Raw genomic sequence first — 24,443 nt, 5'->3', positions numbered from 1 at the left:
AGTACTGTTTAGCTGGGACAGCGGGTGGTGGGTGGCTCAAGTCCTGATCCTCAGGAGTTGCCATGAATAAGTCTACGAAGGATGTCTATGGGTTGTTCATCATTCCACTCCAACTCAAGTAGGAGCTGGAGAGATGGCTTAGTGCCTAAGAAAGATCACTATCCTTCTATAAGCTCAGAGTTCTATGCCCAATATTCATCTCAGGTGATTCAGAACTGCCTAAAGTTCCAGGGGATCCAAAGCTTTTGTCCTGCATGATCACCTGCACTCATGTGCACAGACCCTTGAAGAAGCACATATGCAAACACACAATGAAAAATAATGAAATAAATCTAAAAATTAATTGAGACATTCATGACTACAACTATATTACACATAGATAATTAATGAGAGGTAGAGATTGATCATAGCTGCTAGATTAGAGATAGATAGATGATAGATATGTAGATATGTGTGATTGATAGATGATAGACAACATAATGTAGATGGGTGTAAATATTAATATAGATATTTTCTATAATTTGTTATTAATTGTATGTGATATATAGCTATGTACATATGCATAAGCAATACTGCTGTTTATATTACATATTATTACATATACAACATGTAATGCTTTCCTCCAACTACATATTTATCTAAAAGTATAGCAGCAGATAAACAGCAAGGACATTTAAAGACTTCTGCATATCATATTTCAACACCCAGTGTTCTCTGTTCACATTGCTTTCTAGGAAGAGCCCTTGCTCTTTCTTCTGTTATCAAAGCTATCAAGATAGTAATATGTGAAGATGGTTGACTATGTGTTAGGATAGAATCTGACCAGAATTTTAAACAAATTCTGATTCCCAGCAACTTATTCTTTCAATATTTATTTCAAAATACAAGCAGAAATTTTCCTAATAGGACCTTTGTGGCTTTCCTTTGAAATTTGTGTTTGTTTGTTTGCTTGCTTGCCTGCTTATTGCATGAATGAATGAGCTACCTGTATATATGTTTGTGCACCATGTGCTCTGTGCCCATAAAGACCAGGAGAGGGCATAGGATTTCATGGAACTGCAGTTATAGATACTTGTTGGTCTGGGAATCAAACCTAGGTATTCTGGAAGAGCAACCAGTGCTTCTAATTGCTGAGCCATCTCTCCAGCCCCTTCCTGGGTCTCTTAATCCTTTCTTGTCAGTACATCCCTAATTATTGCTGCTTCTTTTTTTTTTTTTTTTTTTTTTTGCCTTTTACTCTATATTTCCACTTACTATATAATCAAAAGCAATTATGGTTTAAATGAAATTCTGAATAATGCTCCTTACTACATGCCAAAGATATATGAAGTTCAAACTTGACAAAGCTCTAGAGGCTCAGTGCTATTATTTTTAGAGAACCCATGCCACACAGTTATCCATACATGGGTACCATAAGTGAAAATACCTGCCTTTTCTGAATTAGGTTATTTAACAAGAATGTTCCATGTATAATTGCAGACATAAATGATGATGAAGAGGCTCTACCTGGAAAAATAGAAAAATAATTTTGAACTGTAATGATGTCCCCAGGGAAATTTAAAGTCACATAATCCAAGAAAGGGCAAAGCCTCACACTAGAGAATATGGCCATCCCAGGAAGCATGAGCCATGGAGGATGCAGGGAAAAGACAAGTAGGCTAAATAGTGCAGGCCTGTCATCCCAGCTACCAGGAGGCTGAGTCAGTAGTATCGCAAGACTATGGCCTGCCTTAGCTATAGACTGAGCTCAAGGCAGCCTAGGGTGTTTAGGGACAACCTTTCTCAGAAAGTATAAAAGAGATACAAACATAAAAATTTGGAAGTATAAGAAGATTCAGCACATTTCACATTTGAAAAATCCTTGTTTCATTTCCGGTACTAAAAGGGAGCAGGGGAATGAGGGAGGAAAAAAAGAAAGAAAAGAAGGAAGAAGAGACGAGAGAGAGGGGGGGGGAGGGAGGGAGGGAGGAAGGGAGGGAGGGAGGGAGAGAGAGACAGAGAGAGACAGAGAGAGAGAGAGAGAGAGAGAGAGAGAGAGAGAGAGAGAGAGAGAGAGAGAGAGAGAAAGAAAGAAAGCAACCCATACCAGTTCTGCAGCAGCTTAGTTCCAAGCCCCACCCCTCAACTGCTGTGGCAAGCTCATCATCTCTCTCTATGGAGGCTTTCCTATTCCCGGTAATATCCAAAACTTAGCTACATTCCCAACTCTGCTGCTTCATCGCCTGGGTGGGTTTAACAAGGTCTGAAAGTAGAGTGACCATCCAGTGGCCAGTTTTGGAGGCAAAGCCATGAACAGAACACAAGGTAGAAAGATGATCGGAGAGCTATGGAGTGAGATTGAACCCTTGGGGAAGCTAAGAGCCTGGAAAACAGCCAGTCTTCGGGGTGCTTCCAGGGAGAGCAACCCAACAAGCCCCGAACATCTGGCAGAGAGACTTAAACCTTATAGTCTTGTGTTTCTGAACTCTCTTCAGAAGCTGGATGGGGAGACAGCTATTCTTAGGAAAACCAACAGCCAAGCAAGCAGCTTCTGTACTTTTGATTCAACACAATTTCCACATGCAGGGGGAAATCCTGTAGATAATTTTGCCTTTCAGTGGTAGTTTGTTATAACTACCATTGGTAATTTTAACTCATTAAAATTAAGGAATCTTAAGCTTATTAGATATGATTTTTTTTTCTAATTTGTACATGGTTTAAGTATTTGAACTGAGGACAGAAAGGCAAAAATATCAAATTCTGTAGTTTTGGGGTTTTTTTTAAAGTTCTATTTTAGATTTATGACTGTTTGCCTGTATCTCAGTGTGGCACTTGTGTACCTGGTGCCCATTGATGCAGGAAGAGGGTGTTTGATCCCGTAGAATTGAAATTGTACCATTGTGAGCCACCACTGTGAGGGTGCTCAGAACTCAACCCAAACCACCTGTGAGAACAGCTAACACTTTTAACTGCTGAGCCATCTCCCTAGCCTCACAGGTTTGATTTTAAAAACACTTTTAAGTGTTAAACGGGACATGGCATTTAGCTCAAAATGGTTTTAAAAACAGAAGATTGGTCTTTCAGTTTAATGTAGTCTACAAGGTTCTCATTTTGAAAAAAAAGATGATGGGTCAGTTGGGAGCAATCAGCTCACAGGACAAGAGCCCTACCAACTTGCCCTAACATCCTTGCTATCTTTTTACTAGTCTGCTTAAAAGAAAAGAAGAGGGTAAAAAAAGGAAAGAGGGGTTGTATTTATGAGGGCAGACTCTAAATTTTCATGGTGCCTAATTCCATCTAATAATTAATTCTAATGAACAGAATGTCTAATGAAGTGCTTCGTTTGGCACCCTGGAGGAGCCTGAGAGTCACGTCAACCACTTATTAAAATTACTCTTTGGGGCATGATTATTTATTTCTCGTTTGTTTCATTTATTTCTCCTTTTTATTTTGATACCCTACATTAACTCAGCTCTCCCAGTTATTTTGGAATTCAGAGTCCTCACACCCTAACTTTCCCATATGTGGCTGTTGTGCTTCATTTATTATTAGTAGTATTACTATTAGTATTCGTATTATTAGTATTAGTATTACATAAAGCGTATAGATCCTTTGAGTCACTTTCTGATCCTGTCTCAGGTCTGTCAGTGATATTTAAGGACAGTGATGTTGCTTCTGTGTGTGTCATTTGTGTTATCATTCATCCTCATCGAAGTAAGTGCTGGAAATTAGATGGTGATTTCCTGCTTCATAACATTGAAATGTTTTGCATGTGAGCTCCACGGGGTTACTCTGGGTCAAATAAGCTTACTTAAAATTAATTCTTTAATTTTAAATTATATGTATGTATATATACATATATTCATACACATTTTAAAAAGTAAGAATACCAAAAAAGAAAAATAGTCATTAGTTCATAACTTTGTCATACATCATTTTACTATTTTATTTGTTTTGTCTTGTGTAGATACTTATCTCTAGTTACAATTTAGCATATGCTTATTTTATAGCAGTGTTACAGCAAATATCAGGGAGAACCACCTGGGTTCTGCCATGTTAAGTTGGATATTGGGGTTGCTTCTTGGGATCCTTGGTGTCACTAAGTAAAAGAATTTAAACACCAACTCAGAGGAAATCTCCAGGACAATTTTATTAGAGTTTAAAAGAAAAACTCAAGAGCAGGCAAGTTGTAACGTTTAGTGGCTGCATGGAGCAGGAAGGTGGAGAAGAAGAATGAGAAGGAGGAAGAGGAGGGGGGAGAGGAGGAGGAGGACTATTTGTAAGTAGGAAGGTTGGGACAAGGGAGAAAGGAATGACTTCAAAGAAAGTTCAAGATGCCCAAGCTGTCAAGAAAAACAAGTTAGGCTTTGGCAAACATCCAAAAGAAAAAAAGGGTATTACTATAGTAGTAATTTTGGAGTTTGATTATCTTTGAAAAACTCAGAAATATTATAGGAATGTATTTTTACTTCAGTCCCGGGTGTGGGATATGGGGCTGCTTTGAACTGTCCCCACAGCTGACTACAATTTTCCTCATGCAAGGCATGCCTTTGTGATTGTGTGACATTTGGAATTCTAGGGCCTGAGAGGTAGGGTGGGCTGTTGGTTGGTTGTTGTTGGTTGGTTGTTAGTGGTTGTTAGCAATTGTTGGTTATGGTTGGTCAATCATGTTTGTTAAGACATCATGCACAAAGAAGAAACCACAACAGGAAGAAACTAGATCTTGATGGACTGTGATGATCAAACGTTCCCCAAGGACCTCCATGTACCCAATCAGCAGGAAGTAGTCTAACAATCCTGTTGCCCCATTTCTGATCCCTGACTTTATTCAGAGATTGCTTTTCTTTCTTCTCTACCCTTTCTTCTCTTTTATCTAGAGTCAGGGGTTTGAAAGGGTAGAGGAAGGTGGAAGAAAAAAGAATCTGTAAAGAAGCAAAAGACAGCTACAAGTTACAAAGAAGAAAAAGGAAAACTTACACTTTTCTGAGTATTTAGAACAGGTAGATTCACCCCAGCTACAGGGCTCTGTAGCAGCCTGCACCAGGAGCAAGTGGATAGGGGGTGGAGTGGGGATGGTTATTCCTCCAATGTCTTTAGCTGAGGCTCCTGCTGGAGCAGCCTTCTGAAGGGAGGCTCCTTGGTCAGAGCAAGACCCATTATTTGGAAAGAGGGCATAGTTTTATCTTATCGTGGGTCTTTGTCATCATTGTAACAGTCATAGTCACTTTACTGAACTGTCAACCCTGTGACAGACCTGGCTTAAGTAGAGAATTCTCCATTCTTATCTCACGTGCACCTGTGTGGGTTTCCAGCCAAAAGATCTTATACTTAGCTTGATTGGCTCCAGTAAGCCCATTGTCTATACTACACGTGAGCTAGGGTGTTTCTCCTCATCATTCCTGTTTGATTTGTCAGCTGTTGCCTCTCATACTAATTCCCCAATCAGGCTTCTTCTTTCCTATTAATTTCTCTGCCTTCTTTTCCATCATCATTGATGGATCTTTGATGTCCACACCCTTCCAAGAAGCTTCTGCCTATGAGAGCAAGCAGATTGACTCTCTCTGATGGTACAAGTGAGAAGTTACCTTGGCTAGATTAAATTTCTTTCAGAAAAGCCACAACACACACACACACACACACACACACACACACACACACACACACACACACACACACACATACTTATACATATATAATGTAATAGTATGTATTTACTCTGTGTTTATTATTGCAGATGCAGCGATTGGAAATGACATTTCTTAGCAAGCACAGACAGGGAGAAAAGTAAGGCAGATTGTGAATCTGAGAGCACTCGAAGCAATAGAGTGAGACCTTGACTCACACAGCCAAACAAAAGCAAGAAAGGAAGCTTCTCACTGAGAACAATGGCAAGCTGAGATTTTGTATATATTTCTATCAAATTGACTTTAGGTATAAATCTCACTGCTGCTTTGCAGATGAACATGTGTATTGAAATTCCGAGGATGACTGTTCTTCATTCCAGGTCTCCTTAATGGATCAATTAAAAATAATTAACATTACAGCAATTTTTGCTGCTTCCTTCCTTGAATGTTATTTTCAGTCTTGGTTCTCTGTTGCATCCTCTCTTTTCCTCTTTCTATCTCATCCTGTTATAATTTACTAATGGATCTTTTCAAATTTTCCTGCTGATAACGGGTCTTTTCCTGGACAATTCTAATATGTGCAGAGTAACATACATAGCCCAGAAGGATCAAATTTAATTCAGGCTCAAACCTGTTATGGGCACTGGTCATAGTAGTGTCCAAGTTCCTCCTCTGGGATGTCATGAGCTCCCCATGGTCCGGAAGCTGCCTCTTTGATCCCACAGGTATCTGCTTTACACCATCTCTAGTCTGTGTCTTGCTTTCTAGGTTTGAGGCCTTAAATTTACAGGAAAAAAAACATTCAAAATATCAGTTCTTACAGTGGTGTTATAGTGATGGAGTGGACACTTGATTTTTCACAGACAAGAGAACATCAATCTACCAGTCAAATAACTCAACCAGACCTGGCATGCCCATTTTGAGAACTAGTCCACTGTGCAGGGCTCTGGACACCTCCAAGAGCATTTTCCCACTATTTTTAGATATTTAAAGAATATTCCCCGCTTGTTTCCCTGGCAAGTTTAGAAGCTATTTATAATATAATGTACATAGTTTCCTGAGGCTCAGTCATATAATTGTCCAATGAATAAACTTTATGGTTTATGGGGTGATATGTAAATTAGGATTCCAGTGTGGACTCTGGCTTGGGGGTGGAACTGGCTAGCACATGTAAGGTCTTGAGTTTGACTCTCAGGATTGGAATAACAAGAAAGGGAGAGGGGGTAAGGAAGGAAGGAGGGAGAAAGAGCAGGCAAAGAACAGCCTCTGAGGTGGAATGACTGAGTAGATTTTCCTGGTTTTCCTCTTGCTGTGAGACTCAGTGAGTCACTAGATGTCACACCACAAAATCCTCAGCAGCCATGGGAGAGCTGTGAATGCCATCTTCCCCAGAGACCCTGGAAACATTGAATAAACTACTAATGCTGAAGGCAGGAAGGAGATTAGCATCCATAAGAAGAATTTAGAGGCTTGCTCTGATTTCTGTCCATTATGTTAGCCTCAAGTTGTAACCACACACTGTTTCCAACTGTGGTCAAGAAGTGGCTTCATTGATGACACAGTTCACTGTCAGCTTTCTTGTTTCCTAAAGGAAACAAGCCATTTCAATGCCCAGGGGACTCTGACACATTTAGGAAGCAAGTCAGGCCCCATTGTTTGATACAGGAAAGTTTCATGTTGTTACAGAACATGGTGTTCGTTAGTGACTACAAGCTATTCTGTCATCCTTCCATCACTAGTGTGGTGATGGGATAAGGAATCCTGTGCTCTCTCCCTCCTGTCTCTGTAGCCCAGGTATTTCTTTTCTTTTTCACTGAAATTTCTGGAACAGGACAGAGTTAATGGCTTGTGTTCCTCTATGAAACATACATGGTGATGCTTAGGAAACTTTGAAAAGGTATTGGGCACTTCTAATTCCGGGTGGCTGTCACAGATGCCTTGTGGTTTGACTGGTATGCTGGCACCTGTCTCACACTATTAGTTACCAGGAATACTAGCAATACCCAGATATTGTCATCTCACTTATAGGAAGGGCAAATAAGATTGTCAAATGCACTTGATATTTAATTTCCTTAGATCTTTAAAATGTCACAGAAAATACAGCTTTCATGGTTCCCTTGTGATTCTTGACATGCATTCACATAATTACAACACTAATAGATGCTTATAAATGTGTATTCAACATGGAGCTATTGACTACATGGGAAAAAAAACAAAAGTTAAAGATAATTTATAGACCACATATTTGACTGTTAGGTTCGCATTTTAGGGTTAAAAATGACATTTAAAACAAAATCCTTACCATGTTTTGCAGTAATAACTATCAATTGAAGTAAAATTATGTTAATTTGTAAACTATTCAAATAATATCAATGAGTTGATTAGATAGATAAAGAATCCACACTGTTTTATCAAAGTCTTAATTATGGTTTGGCACTATCCAACCCTGCCTGTTTGCTCATCGGGTTCATGAGCCTGATAGAATAGGACCAACTCCAATAAAGTACTAGAAGTTTATTCATTGAGTAGGTCCATTGGTCAAAATTCTGGTTTTAAAGAGATGTCCCCATTGTCCTTGGTCATTTGGACACTTGGTCACGAGCTGGTGGAATTGTTTGTGGATGCTTAGGAGTTATGTCTCTTTTGGAGGAAGTGCATCTCTAAGGATGAGCTTTGAAGGTTCAAAGCCTTGTGCCACTCCCTGTGTGCTCTCTGCTTCCTGCTTGTTTTGAGTTCTCAGAAGTCCCTGCCATCATGCTTGCTTCTTGTAGCTATGTCTCCCTACCATGATTGACTCTTAAACATTAGAAGCTGTAAACCTAAGCAATCATTTCTTCTATAAGTTGCCTTGGTCATGGTGTTTTATCATAGCAATATAAAAGTAGCTAATACAATCAATTTTCTAGTTCTAGAGTCTTCTCCATGTTGTACTAGCCAAGCACCTTTTGATATTTTTTATCCAACAGTATATGTCCACAAGGAGATGCTGTGATGTTCTATGATAGAATGAGCATGTTTCACCATTAACATCACACCAAACAATCACATAGTCACTTGTGGTCACAGCTGCAAGGTCCATCCTGATGTTTTGTCACCTAGCTTCTTCCTCCCTCCCTCCCTCCCTCCCTTCCTCCCTCCATTTCTTTCTTTCTTTCTTTCTTTCTTTCTTTCTTTCTTTCTTTCTTTCTTTCTTTCTTTCTTTCTTCCTTCCTTCCTTCCTTCCTTCCTTCCTTCCTTCCTTTTTCTTTTTTTTCTGGTAACAACAAATATCATATGTGACACAGAAGAGATAAGCTTGTGATAGAATTGAAGTTGACTCTTACATGCCATATATATACTATAAATACACTATATAATGATTTTTAATATTTCATTATATTTAATTTTGTGTGTGTGTGTGTGTGTGTGTGTGTGTATGCACATGCATGAGTGTCTGTCCATATACACATACCCTGATACATATGTGGAAATCAGAGAACAATTTGCAGGAAATAATTCTTTCTTATCATGTGGGTGTGAGCAGTGGTAAGCACCACTGGGCCATCTAGCCAGCCAAATAGTATATAATTATTTAGGCATTGTTTCTTCTGTCTGCTCAAAACATATTCTTCCACACATTGCTCTGTAATGAGTTTGTACATAATTTTAAACAATGTATCTAAGATTGCTCAAAATAATGTCTAGTGTTTGTGTGTGAGTGACCCGTCTTTGCAACTGAACTGTCAGCCATGTTTGTACTTATTATCTTCCTTACGATGGGAAGGACAAAGACCTGAAAAGCCTTCAGTGTGTAACAAAAAATAAATGAAAACCTTCGTCTGGCATGAGTCCTCAGAAGGCAGTTTTATGTGTAGAATAAATGTGAGGACTGAAGCCTGAGGAGACTCAGCAGACACTCTGGTGATATGCAGTGGCCAGTAGCTGAGATCTCAGTGGAGAATTGTCTGTGGGGTTGTCAGTGTGTTGCTGGGCACAGCTATGTTTTGCAAGCTACAGCAGAGTTTGCAAGAAGGCTGAGCGTACCTCAGTGTGCAGGACTTTAAGAGAAGCAGGCTTGGATCAGGCATTTGTCCTAAGCTGTTGCATTCTTTACTTTTCCTGTTGCTCTAATAAATTACCCCAAGAAAAACTATTTAGAGGAGAGAAGCCACATTTTTGTTTACAGTTCCAGGGCAGAGTCCAGCCTGGTAGGGAAGTCATGTGCATTGAAATAGTGAAAGAATGAGTGAATGATTATACCACTGGGCCAGGAGACGAGGGCACAGCACTGTGAGAAATAAGAAATTTCCTCTGGGAACACAGTTTTGCAAGCAAGCAAGCTAAACTGTGCATACCAGTCATGTTATAGCATGGATCCAAGGAAGTCTACCATGGACCAAAGATGTGCTCATGGCAGATGAGATAATTTCTAAAGTCAGATTTTATCTCATTTTGACTTCTATCATATGTGTGTGTGTGTGGTGTGTGTATACATTGTATACATATGTGTATGTATATATGTTAAGGTCAAAATGATATAAAATCTGACATTTTATATATTCCTATATATTCCTAGCTGTTAGCCATATTGATTTCTTTTAAGAATGCCTGTGTTTTCATGGTCAAAAACATCTCTATATGTTTACCTACTTTGGCTTTTAAAAATATCTTTGTGGCTTTACTAATAATGCACAGAGCTAGGGATAGAGCATCACGCAAGGGTGTTTGCCTAGTGTGAGGAAGGTCTTGGCTTTGATCCTCAACACTACAAAAAACATTAAGTCATGAGATTACACAGATTTAGCCAAACCTTTATGAAACATATCCACAGACTCATGGTCCCAATTTGATTTAGGAAACTGAAAATTGGAATTGTTTTTAAGAATTTAATTTTCTGAATTAAAAAAGAAAATCATAGCTGAATCCTGTCTTGGTCTTTGGTTTATGAGGGAGACTCAGGTTTTCTTGGAGGATGCATTGGAAATTTTTATCTGGGCACGGTATATGTTTCAGTCAACCTCGTGTTAATCTTTTATCCAAAAGCATGCTCAGAGCACACTCTGTGCTAGGTAGCAAGAAGGATTGATGTTATTTCACTGTATTTGTTCAGTGATGTTATACATTTCAATGTCTTATTTTAAAAATTCTTCTAGGATATTTTTATAGTGGTTGTAGCCCTAGACCATCAGCCTACCTCAAGCTGGGCATTTTCATATTGTATTCTCTCTCTCTCTCTCTCTCTCTCTGTGTGTGTGTGTGTGTGTGTGTGTGTGTGTGTGTGTGTGCGCGCGCGCGCGTGTGTCTGTCTGTCTGTCTGTCTGCCTCCCTTTCCCTCTCTCTCCAGTGAATAGAGCTGAGCAAGGGACCAGGGCTGAGGATGGAAGACGGACAAAGCAGGAGGCAGACAGACCCAAAAGCTCATACTGCCCTGGCATCCCTCTGGGTCACAAGAGCACATCCCTATTTTCATTCTTGGCATAGAATCCATCCCCCAATTGCAAACATGCCTGTGTAGTCCTTGTCAAAGCCTGTTCTCTCATTTGTTTTGTTTTCTTAATTTGCTGTACTGATTCTGAGGGAAAGAACCCTGGTGGAGGGCTTGTGCACAGGAGTGAGAGGAAGAGTTCGCACCTTCTCTTCACACTCTGAAAAAAATGAGAAACTGCAGGTGGAAGAGAGTAAAGCATCAGAGCAGAGCTCTGGCCTCATCTCTTCACCCTGTTACCATGACGACAGAATCTGCCAATCTGATAATTGCTTTCCTGACCAGGTAACCTCACACCTGGCTGCTGGGCTGGCAGACCTCCATCCAGCTAAGGAAGCAAGGTTCAGTCAGGCCACAGTTCACCCATCCACAGCTCCACTCTTGGGGAATGGAGACTATTAGCATCAACTGTTTTCTAACTTTTTTTTTTCCTTTTCTATTTTTTTTTTTGAGTCAGAGTTTCACTTAGCTCAGGCTGTTCTTAAATTCTTCATGTAGCCAAGGATGACCCAAAACACTCCATCCTTGTACTTTCACTTCCCAGGAGCTGGAATTGGGCAGATGCACTATCACACCATGCTTTCCACTGCAGCCACAAGCTTGCATTGATACATTTTTTGCCAGCCATCAGTTCTGGTGCAGACCTGTCAGATATAATTCAGGACAGAGGAAAACTATAAGAATATTCAGAACTATAAAAATATTAAGTCTGAGAGAAAACCTTGATCAATAGTCCCACTTTTACATTTTAATGATGAGGGAGCTCATATGCACGCTGTTAAATGGCTCATCTACACCACAGACCTGAGGCTGGACAGTTGTCATTCTCAAACCTATAAAGATTGTCAAGTGCTTCACTCTTCCTCCAGGTGTAGCAAGGTTTATAAAGTTTATCACTGGGACATTTTGAATATCCTTGAGTCTCTGTTTCTACAATTGAGAACATGCTCCTAACATGAATGCCACATTTTCTTATTTGCTAATTGCCCTCTTAGGAGGGCAAATGTTCTCAGAAATGTTCTCATTTCTGATTTGTTTAACTCTTTTTAATTTTTTTTGAAAATTTTATGTATCATTTGCATCTTGTGAATATGTATCTCTTACTTCATTTCCCCCCCACACATACATCATATCTTCCATCTGACTTCTACACTCATGTCTTTTGGACTTGTTCCTTTTAACTCTCTAAATCCAATTGTCTTCTTCTTATACTCTTATGAGTGGCATCATCCACAGGAGCATAAGCAACCTACCAATGGCAGCTGCCTAAAGGAAAATAATGACTCCCCCTTAGTCATCAGCCATCAACCACCATTAGCTCTTCAGCAGGGACAGGACATCAGGAGACTCCGCCCCCTCCGTACTAGAAGTTTCAGGTCTCCTGATTTTTTTTCCATTTTTTATTAGGTATTTAGCTCATTTACATTTCCAATGCTATACCAAAAGTCCCCCATACCCACCCACCCCCACTCCCCTACCCACCCACTCCCCTTTTTTTGGCCCTGGTGTTCCCCTGTACTGGGGCATATAAAGTTTGCAAGTCCAATGGGCCTCTCTTTGCAGTGATGGCCTACTAGGCCATCTTTTGATACATATGCAGCTAGAGACAAGAGCTCCAGGGTACTGCTTAGTTCATATTATTGTTCCACCTATAGGGTTGCAGTTCCCTTTAGTTCCTTGGGTGCTTTCTCTAGTTCCTCCATTGGGGGCCCTGTGGTCCATTCAAGAGCTGACTGTGAGCATCCACTTCTGTGTTTGCTAGGCCCTGGCATAGTCTCACAAGAGACAGCTATATCTGGGTCCTTTCAGCAAAATCTTGCTAGTGTATGCAATGGTGTCAGCGTTTGGAAGCTGATCATGGGATGGATCTCTGGATATGGCAATCACTAAATGCTCCATCCTTTCGTCACACTTCCAAATTTTGTCTCTGTAACTCCTTCCATGAGTGTTTTGTTTCCTATTCTAAGAAGGGGCAAAGTGTCCACACTTTGGTCTTCGCTCTTCTTGAGTTTCATGTGTTTAGCAAATTGTATCTTATATCTTGGGTATTCTAAGTTTCTGGGTTAATATCCACTTATCAGTGAGTACATGTCATGAGAGTTCTTTTATGATTGGGTTACCTCACTCAGGATGATGCCCTCCAGGTCCATCCATTTGCCTAGGAATTTCATAAATTCACTCTTTTTAATAGCTGAGTAGTACTCCATTGTGTAAATGTACCACATTTTCTGTATCCATTCCTCTGTTGAGGGGCATCTGGGTTCTTTCCAGCTTCTGGCTATTACAAATAAGGCTGCTATGAACATAGTGGAGCATGTGTCCTTCTTACCGGTTGGGGCATCTTCTGGATAAATGCCCACAAGTGGTATTGCTGCATCTTCCGGTAGTACTATGTTCGATTTTCTGAGGAACCGCCAGACTGATTTCCAGAGTGGTTGTACAAGCTTGCAATCCCACCAACAGTGGAGGAGTGTTCCTCTTTCTCCACATCCTCACCAGCATCTGCTGTCACCTGAATTTTTCATCTTAGCCATTCTGACTGGTGTGAGGTGGAATCTCAGGGTTGTTTTGATTTGCATTTCCCTGATGATTAAGGATGTTGAACATTTTTTCAGGTGCTTCTCTGCCATTCGGAATTCCTCCGGTGAGAAATCTTTGTTCAGTTCTGAGCCCCATTTTTAATTGGGTTATTTGATTTTATGGAGTCTACCTTCTTGAGTTCTTTATATATATTGGATATTAGTCCCCTGTCCGATTTGGGATAGGTAAAGATTCTTTCCCAATCTGTTGGTGGTCTTTTTGTCTTATTGGCGGTGTCTTTTGCCTTACAGAAGCTTTGCAATTTTATGAGGTCCCATTTATCAATTCTCGATCTTACAGCACAAGCCATTGCTGTTCTATTCAGGAATTTTTCCCCTGTAACCATATCTTCGAGGCTTTTCCCTACTTTCTCGAGAATTGATAAATGGGACCTCATAAAATTGCAAAGCTTCTGTAAGGCAAAAGACACCGCCAATAAGACAAAAAGACCACCAACAGATTGGGGACTCTCACCTGTGCAGACTAAATTCCTAAGTTCGGCGGTGTCCCGAAACCAAGGTGGCATCTGCTGCTCCTGAGGCTGAGGCCTTCCGAGCCAGAAGGACACCTGTCCTCTGGTCCGGATGGTGGCCGGCTGTCTGCGGCCCGCAAAGGGTACTGCCTCAGAGGCTCTGTGCCTCCGCCTGTCCCAGAAGCTGTCCGGTTCTGTGGCGCACCCTCTCACCTGTTCAGACTAATTTCCTAAGTTCGACGGAGTCCCGGAACCAAGATCAGGTCTCCTGATCTTACAGAGGTCTTGTGTGGGTAACCACAAGTGCTGAGAGTTTATGTGTGTAATGGTCATGTCATGTCAGACACCTGCCATCCCAGCTCTCCCCAGGCATTATCTCACACTTAATAGTAACACACTGAAGAATCCCATTATGCAAAAAGTGAACATTACTTCCTGGTGGAATAAAGAAAGAGGATTATGGGAGGAAACAGTACCTTCCTCAATGTCAAACATTCAGTGGCAAATGGAGCAGGGGCTTCAATCCAGCAGTTCTCAACCTTCCTTTTTTTTTTTTTTTTTTTTTTTTTTTTTTTTTTTTTTTTTTTTTTTTTGCTTTATGATTCACTTTCCTTTTTCTTTTTAAATTTTTTTTATTACGTATTTTCCTCAATTACATTTCCAATGCAAAAGTCCCCCATACCCTCCCTCCCCCACTCCCCTACCCACCCATTCCCACTTTTTGGCCCTGGCGTTCCCCTGTACTGGGGCATATAAAGTTTACACAACAAATGGGCCTCTCTTTCCAGTGATGGCCGACTAGGCCATCTTTTGATACATATGCAGCTAGAGTCAAGAGCTCCGGGGTACTGGTTAGTTCATAATGTTGTTGCACCTACAGGGTTGCAGATCTCTTTAGCTCCTTGGATACTTTCTCTAGCTCCTCCATTGGGGGCCCTGTGATCCATCCAATAGCTGACTGTGAGCATCCACTTCTGTGTTTGCTAGGCCCCGGCCTAGTCTCACAAGAGACAGCTATATCAGGGTCCTTTCAGCAAAATCTTGCTAGTGTATGCAATGGTGTCAGCATTTGGAGGCTGATTATGGGATGGATCCCTGGATATGGCAGTCTCTAGATGGTCCATCCTTTTGTCTCAGCTCCAAACTTTGTCTCTGTAACTCCTTCCATGGGTGATGGTTTCCAATTCTAAAAAGGGGCAAAGTGTCCACACTTTGGTTGTCGTTCTTCTTCAGTTTCATGTGTTTAGCAAATTGTATCTTATATCTCGGGTATACTAAGTTTCTGGGCTAATATCCACTTATCAGTGAGTACATATCATTTGAGTTCTTTTGTGATTGTGTTACCTCACTCAGGATGATGCCCTCAAGGTCCAACCATTTGCCTAGGAATTTCATAAATTCATTCCTTTTAATAGCTGAGTAGTACTCCTGCAGCCCTTCATGTTGTGGTGACCCCTAACCATAAAACTACTTCTTTACATAACTCTTATTTTTCTACTGTTATGAATTGTTATATAAATATCTAACAGGCAACTTCCTAGGGGCCATAATCCACAAGGTGAGAAGAGCAGCTTAGTCCAATCACTTGGAGACAGAGGCTGGTGGATCCATGAGATGAAAGCCAGTATGGTCTGAATAGGGAGTTTCAGGTCAGTCAAGGATACAAAGTGAGACTGTCTCCAAAATGTCTCAAAAAGAAATGATCTGTGACCACTCTTTTCTGGAACTTCATCTAACACTGACCATAAGTAATGTAATTTCCCAGCCTCTATCTGAAAGCCCATGGTAAGAGTCAATCTTCATGTCTTCTCCATTTCCCTCTCCTCTCACAACTATGTTGATCTTCTGACCTCTTCTAGAGACCTTCAGGATAGGGATAAGGATTCTCTTAAGCCTATTGTTCACTTTGTGGAGTCCAGGTGGCTGGTGCAAACCATGAAGCAGGTTCACTGTGTTTATTCCAAGCTCCCTAAGGTTGCTCCCAGCTCTAGCAAGAGCTCTAGATGAGCCCAGTCGCCTGGAGCTCTCTGCATCTGGATGTTCCCAACCTAGCTCTGAAGAAAAAAATGTAGGCTTCAGGGCTCAGCCACAGAGTTCCAGGCTGTTCTTTCTTTACTTGCTTAAATATGTTCTTTACTATGTTACAATAAATACAAACATTTTTGGCTAGCTTTTATATGTGTGTGTGTGTGTGTGTGTGTGTGTGTGTGTGTGTGTGTGTGTATACATATATATAAGTCCTATATATCCATATATCTATATCTATCTATATAAATCCTAATGGAGTACATGAGACATTAAAACAAGATCATTCCCTTCCACACATCTTATAGTCCATCTGCTGAGTAGGTGTACCTAGAAGATACCCTTTATCGTTTAATCTGGGCCACATGAATCACTCGTTTTGATGTACCACTAGAAAACGAAAGTGACTTTGATTTGTATTTCTTCAAATATACTTATTCTCCTGGGTGTGTGGAGAGAATCCTTCATTGCATCTTGGAGTTAAGTGGCTTTGAGGTGACATCGTCTTTTTATAACCTTGTGCCTGTGTTTTGTTCACATGGATTATAATGAAGTGCCTTTAATCTCTGGTCTCAACTCTTCAATGAGTTGTAAAATGTGTGTTCCATGGTTTTTCTAATTATTGATCCCGCACCCTTTGTTATAGCTCCGAAAACTTCAATGTCCCTGCTTTTATCTCGAGAGCTGTCATTTTCTCCCGCCACCCTTTCATGTTTTATTCCTTCAGAGTCCCGCCTAAGATACGCCTCTAGTCTCTGTTTGATTGATGTGAGCGTTAATTCTCTGTTTTGCCAACTTCTAATGATGTTCTGATTCTCTCTTTTGCAGTTATTGTATTGTGACTTTTAAATTCCCAGTCTCTCAATTTTAATAAATACCCTTTGCAGTTTCACACATCTGAGAACACATTTTAATAAGTTTCTGGGCTCTGCTAGGGATTCTGCCTGCTTCCACGGCAGGGGCTTGGGCTAGGCTCTTGGGTCTCTCTGCTGTGGCCACCTCCCATGTGGCAGGGATGTTAAACTTCCACCACGACGATCCTTAAATCATACTTTCCCTGCTGAGCTAGGTAATCTCTACTGTTGTTCTGTAAATATTCTGCTTCCCTGACAGGATTACTGGCTGTTTTACAGATTTTGTTGAAAACATGTAGTTTTTGGTATGGATCACTCTAGTCCACATGGGAAACAGACAAAACATGGAAATAAAGACGGGGGTGTGGAAATAAGGCAGGAGAACCTTGCTGCTGCGGAGTGACTTCCTACAAGAGGAACAGGCAAGATAGTTTTCTGGACACTAGCTCCCACACACACTTGTCTGGGTCCTTGGAAACGCTAGTAGGAACCAGTTTTTCTCATGTTGCAGAGGACAGATAGCCTGAGAGAGGAGCCATACTCTCCCACATAAAGAAGCACCCAGGCCTGGTTTCTCTCTCAGTTGCTCCTCTTTTGGTTTGTTTTGCTTTGCTTTTTATAGCAAAGGCTAGTAGGGTATAGCTCCACCTGGAATGGTGCTAAAATCTCTTCTCACAGCCCATAGGATGTGGAGGGAGCACATCTAGTTCTATGAGGACATTCCAAGCTGTCTTCCAAGGACAGTACCCCATTTTGCAGGCTGGGAACAATATGGGCATGCCTGAGTTTATATAGGCGCATCAGATGGGGCATTCCTCCGGACCCTATAACAGACACACTTAGACAGATAACATTTTATCATTCATTTATTGTCCACTTACCGTATGTTGCCTTATTATGAGCCCAAGAAAATGCATCAAGAACTGTTGATAGTTACCATCTTGTAAAGAAATCGAAACTTTTGCAAATGTGTAAGGCTTTGGTATTGACAACAGTGGTAATAATTGCCAGCAGTTGATTGTTGGACTTCCTTGAGAAAATTCACACTTGGGGCAGCTTCCTTCCAATAAACAAGTTGGTATTGGATGAGTCAGATGGGAGAAAGCCTTGGGTTCCCAGAGCCCCTTGCTGTGTGTTCTAAGACCTTACCCTAATTCTCAGGTGGAGGGCAAACCTAAAGTTCTTCCTTAGGCATTCATGCATTATTTTTCACTATCTTTTTCATGAGAATGTCTGAAATTGTTTAAAAATATTATAATATTTTTCTCTGCTTAATTTTTCCCAACAGGGCTATTTCTAACACAAGCATGCTACTTAGGAAAACAAAGGGACTTTGAGGTTAGAGAGATGGCTCAGCAGTTATAAGCATTTGGTGATCTACAGGACATGGGTTTTGTTCTCAGCACCCACACAGAGGCTCGACATCATCTTAAACTCTTGTTTCTGGGATCCAGTGACTTCCTCTAATCTCAAACTCAGAAATCTGCCTGTCTCTGCCAGTGCTGGGATAAAAGGCATGTGCCACCACTGCCCGACAACCAAATATTTTTTCATAAAAGAAAAGAAATGTACTTGAAATATGACATGAAAATAGAAAGTAAAATTAAAACAGCACAACACCCTTGCATGTGACACTCTCCTCTGCCATGCTTGAAAGACTGAATTCTGCCCGGGATTTTTATTAGACTCACTTGAAAACCAGAGGCAAAATTCCCCAAGTTATCTTTCCCAGTTAAGGTTTCTCATCTTTTCCCGAGTTAGTACTTATAGCGTAGAAAAAGATAAACATCTTTTATCCTTTAAAAAGTTCACAGCAAACTTGAGGAGGAACGTGAACCATCCTATGTCAAGCACACGTGTGTTTTCTTTTGGTCACTCATGAAAGTTACCAAATGAAACCTCTTTCCAGAGATGCAAATTTTTCCCGCTAAATCCCGTTCCTCTCCTCTCAGTCATTACCTACTTCACCCTTATCCCTCTTCTTCCTCTTCTTACCCCCATCTTCCCTCAGGTTCCTCTCATTCCCAAATCTTCCAGACATCTGTTGACCACGTTAATGGTGTTTGAACTCAATTTGGAGAGCTGCTCTCTCAATTTGAATTATTCACTAAATACAGTGAAATGAAGCAAAATGTATTTTGAGATTAATAAGTAACTTTAATGTTTTTGGTAAATACATGGTTGATATTTCCATAATGATCTGATCAAAAAGCCAAAGTCTATAATTACTGCTCACTACAGAAGGCTCCCATATGCCGTGATGAGAGAGAATGGGTCACCTATTTGTCTATTGTGTTTTTTTTTTAATAAAGACTTGTTTTAATGTTTTAGACAATATAATATGATGAAATTCAATGGCACTTTTGCGGGGTTTTGTTTGTTTGTTTGTTTGTTTGTTTTGTTTTGTCTTGATTTGGCATTCTTTCTTCTAATTGGTCTTTTGCTTGCTTTGACTTTTCTTTGTGTCTCTATACCATTTTTAAAAACTATATACTTCGCTCTTTCTGTCAAGTGAGGCAGTAGAGCTCAAAACTGTACTTAAACAGCCAGTCAATAGACATATGTAAAGATAATGTACTTGTTCATAAATCACCACCTTTCACATCATTGTCAAAATCTAATGATTGATGCAGAACAAAGACTAGGGAGAGAGATACACATGAGTGAGCTCAGCACTTGCCCCTACTGCTCAAGTGATGCTGTGTGCCTGAGACTCAGCAGTATTTTGAGTACTGTTAGAAATTTTGATGAACTACTATCCTTAATTCTATTCTTTATGGTTATTTACCAATAACATGTCCATATCATAACTATATTCAGGGTGTTTTTTTTCTAGTTCCGCTCATAACTTACTGAGATGACTTCAGCTCTCAAGACATAATAAGCTTGAAGTTCTGATTCGCACTGTGTTTGCTAGCTCTTCATCTGTCACCTGGCTTACAAGGAACAATTCCATAAAAGACAAGAAAGATGCTACACACATTGTACTTGGAAGCCACAGTCATACATATCTCCATAAATTTGCAAGATGATCACTATATTACATTATTAAGTATGACATCCTTTATTTATGGAAATAGGCATATTTTTTAAACTAAATAAGCACATATAAAACTACTGAGCATGAATACACAGAATAAAGAATTATCCCAGGGGCCCTAGCATGGGGCACAGGAGAGATGCCAGATATTTTTTTTTTCTGACAATGAAGTACTCTCTTCAATTTGAAAATCTACCTTTTGTAAGAAATTTCTTAGAACACTGACAGGTAATTGAAAGATTAATCAGACAATATAAGAAAAATAAGATCCTCGTCCAGCCAGTTAGAAGCCTGTGTGCCCCATCCAGGGAGCAGAGAAACTGCAGAATCTCAGCTTCTCCCTCCCAGCATCTTGGAGAGTTCTTCATCTTCTGCAGTTGCTTGGGTCTCATCTTCAGCTGTGTTCCTTGTCCACCTCTGTGAGGAGTGCACTGTTGGATGTGCCCAGTGATTCACGGTAGCTTTACCAAGCCTTGAAAATGATTACCATCAGGATCCAATCAGGTCATTATAAGAACTATAGGGGAATCATGGGAAACACAAGCCTAGAATGTAACTGACCCTCTGGCTTCATTATTTCATTACTCTGTGGCCCTATTCACCTGTAGTCAAGAGAGAGGAAGAGAGACTCTAGAAGCTCCCCTCAGTCCTCATTTTAATATGAAAAATTCACAGAAGGTTGTGACATCTGTCAACCTCTCACTCGTTTCAGTACAAATAATATGTTCATACAAACAGCATGATTTGCATTAGTAGATTTTAAATAAATTATAATAGCTATGTCATTAATTTTAATAAGCGATTATAATAATATATACTATGTATCCCTTATCAGTATTGTTAGGAAAAAGCAGCCATTTAAAGAGCATTTAACCTGTGCATGGTACATTGGGTCTTGGGAACATTGGCCTCCCTCCCAGCATTGCTTACTTAAAAAAATAAATAAATATCTAGCAGTCAGGCATTTGATTTCTTCTTCCAAGGCACACTCACTTATAAATAGATACCAGTAAAATGTGCTTCTGACAAAGCAATTAATTTTCCCTCTTTTGTCTGCCTTCCTTTCAGCTTATTCCAATGTATCACTCCCTCACTCATCCATATGTCTTTCTATACTATCATCTGTCCAATTAATTATCTATCATCCGTCATCTAGTCATCAACCCATACTTTAATCACATACCTATTATATCTACCCACCCATTTTATCCTCCCATTCTTCTATTTGTTTAGTTTTTATCACTTTTTCATCCATTTCTCCACCCACCCATTAATCTATAATCTGGCTATCTACCCACCAACCTATTAATCACCTGCCATCCATCATCCATGTACCCTTCTATCAATCTATTTATTTATCTTCAATCCATATGTTCCTCTATCTATTAACTTACCTACTATCCAGACATCTACATATTGATTTACTTATTCCACCATGTATCTGTCATCCATCCATTCTTTTGTTAATCTACTTATCTGATATACATACATGCATGCTTCTATCCATTTACTTATTTATTCATCCATCCATCCATTCATTCATTCGTTTATCTGCTTATCTATCTATCTATCTATCTATCTATCTATCTATCTATCTATCTATCTATCTATCCTTCCATACTTATATGCATCATCTTAACTATCTGTCCATTCACTGATCTATCATACATATATACATCCACCTGTCTATCCAGTTATCTAATTGATATATCATATGTTTTCTATCACTTGTCATCACTAAATCTTACCTATTGATCATCTATTATACATCATCTGTGTGTTGCATCTGCCTATCTATATTTCTAATTATTTATGTATCACCTATGATTACATATTGACATATTTTTGTATACCTGGACATACAAGTTCTGGTCTAACTTCCTGACAGCTTTGATCATCTTTCCCATTGATCACAATATTGATCAACAAAGGGAGTAATTTTTGCTGGTTTGTTTGTATCAGGAGATTTAACTCATTGAAGTCTATAGTCCTAAAGTGCCCACTTTAAGTCAGTAAGCGCATCTTATGGTTCTTATGGTCTATAGAGATAGGAGTTCACATGACTATAGTCTGTTGGTGGGTCGAACAGAAACATGTCTAATATTTAGCATAATATTAATAATCACATCAAGTGTGATATTATATATATATATATATACACATATATACACACACACATACACATATATTCCATATATGGTATTCTTTAATTATTATATGTGTTATATATGTGGGCCAGTTTTTCTTTTATTATATACAAGCTCAAATTAACTCAAGGTTGAGTTTCTTTATTAAATGATGGTTTTAGCACAGAGGAATGTATCTTTTGGTTTTCTTCTGTCATCCACCTACCTGCCCATGTTCCTGTTCATGCATATATACCTCTATCTAACTCTATATACCTATCCATTTATTCTTCCATTCATCCATCCAATTATCTACTAGAGGTCTGGTTGAGAACTTGCCCAGTGTGAGTAAAGACTCGAGTGCCATTCACTGAAACAGAAAAGGGAAAAAGGAGGAAACTTAAAGATTCTGCACAGTTAAATGTAGTATTGCATCATTTGTTTCTTGGTCTCAGAAGAAATCGCTTATGTTATTGGGAATAATAACATAAGATCAACACAAACATTTTAAGAGATTCATTGTAGGGTATCTTTAAATCATGCCTCATTAACTACAACAGTCTTTCTTCTGCTTATATTGGCTTATTCTTGGTTAATCTAAGCATCTGGGTTGCCATGCTACATATTTGAAAGACATCCAACTTGAAGTGAGCTCATATGAATTTCATTTTAGAGCTCACAGTAATTTGGAGCAAAAGGAACACTTTAATTACACAAAATTCTGAAATGGAATTCAACCAAACCTTGACTACTCATGTAGTGACTAGAAGCAGCTTGGGAATTATTTGGTATCCATGAGCATTCTCAAGCCAAATTGAAGCCTGAAAGTGTATACCAATGTGCATTGCCACAGAATGTGTATTTCGCCTAGTAACTGTGTCTCCCCTTTGGATTTAGGTCATCAAGCTTGCTTTTGAAGAGTTTGAGTTGGAACGAGGGTACGACACCCTGACAGTCGGGGATGCTGGGAAGGTGGGGGACACCAGATCCGTCTTGTATGTGTGAGTATGCCATTTCAGTGTTCTTCTCAATGTGCAGTTATATGTGGGCAGGTGTTGGTTGGCTTGCATTGATAAGTGCCCTCCCCCAATACACTAGGGGTGACCACTCTGATTTGCATGAGGACTAACTGAAGATCACATTTTACCAGTATGGACTCTTTTCACTAAAATGTTTTAAGAGTACGTTTATGGCAAAAATAAAATTAAAGCAAGAGAGCAAAGGACAGAAATCAGCAAGCATGCTATCCTCAGGGCACCCTGTAGCTCCTCTCTTCCCTCCCCAGTGAAAACAAGTGTTTTCCAGGTAGAGTTATTTTCTGGGATAATGCCACTTGCTTGCTGGAAACTGACATGCTCTATAAAACTACCCAGTAAAAGAAGGAGAGATTGCAGAATAAGTGGCCCCGAGTTCCAGCAGGCTCGGAGAAGGCTGCAGGAACTCTGCTGTAGGCCTCTTCGTGTACCTGCAGCTGGAATCTTTCTAACCTGCAGCAATGGGCATTGAGATCCACTTCAGGTGTGTTCAGGTCTGAGTTCTTGTCAGTTTTCATCTGATATGTTTTTTCTCAAAATAGAATGTGCGATGTAGGAATGTCCATCTTTGTAGATCATGAGCTGAGAGGAAAAAAAAAAAAAAACTTGCATTGTCTTCTCAGATGGCTTCAGGCAGGAGCTCTGGAAATCACTGGTGGGGAAACATCTTTCACTCATGGCATGATGCTAAAGGACTTCCTTCTCTTTCCCCAATTTGTGTGTATGGTGCTATTGGTTTCTTTTTATTCAGGGGAACTAGCCCCATAAACTGCATAATTTAATAAATGTCTGTACAGCTAGAGCAGCCATTCAGAACAGAAGCTGTGGCACTTCATATTGGGTTTTATACTTTCAATATCAAATATATTTTACACACCTATCTACCACTGAAAATGACAAATACATGACAGTTAGAATCAGAAAAGCAATTAGCTTTATTGGCAGTACCAGAGAATAGGAATCAACCTATTTGTCCATCAACAGATAAATGATAATAAAAATCTGTGCTTACATAATGGAATAGTATTCAGTTTTAGAGACAATGTAATGACAAAATCTTCAGGAAAATGGAAAATCTTAGAATGTACAAAATCAAGCAAAGTCATACACTTTCAGGTTATTAAAAACCCAATATAATGTTCCTCAAAATATATTGGATCTAGCCAGTAATGTGTGTATATGTAAACAAATGTACACGAGAGAATAAGAGAACATAGAGAAAAAGGCTAAATGTTAGAGAGTAAG

The 24,443-nt window shown here is 39.7% G+C and overlaps 1 protein-coding gene across 5 annotated transcripts in view; it reads left to right on the top strand.

The window, feature by feature from the left end:
• Positions 1–24,443, top strand: part of Csmd1 (CUB and Sushi multiple domains 1) — a 1,642,848-nt gene that overhangs the window by 1,223,577 nt on the left and 394,828 nt on the right. For all 5 annotated transcript variants that reach the window (XM_006508931.4, XM_006508930.4, NM_053171.2 and 2 more), the window contains exon 11: positions 23,062–23,165. In XM_006508931.4, the coding sequence (XP_006508994.1) occupies positions 23,062–23,165 (104 nt within the window). The remainder of the gene's footprint in view (positions 1–23,061; positions 23,166–24,443) is intronic.

This window comes from Mus musculus, chromosome 8 (genome assembly GCF_000001635.26).
Source record: "Mus musculus strain C57BL/6J chromosome 8, GRCm38.p6 C57BL/6J".
Lineage (NCBI taxonomy): Eukaryota > Metazoa > Chordata > Mammalia > Rodentia > Muridae > Mus > Mus musculus.
Note: the sequence above shows the minus strand (reverse complement) of the source record. Positions and strands in the feature narration are given on the sequence as shown.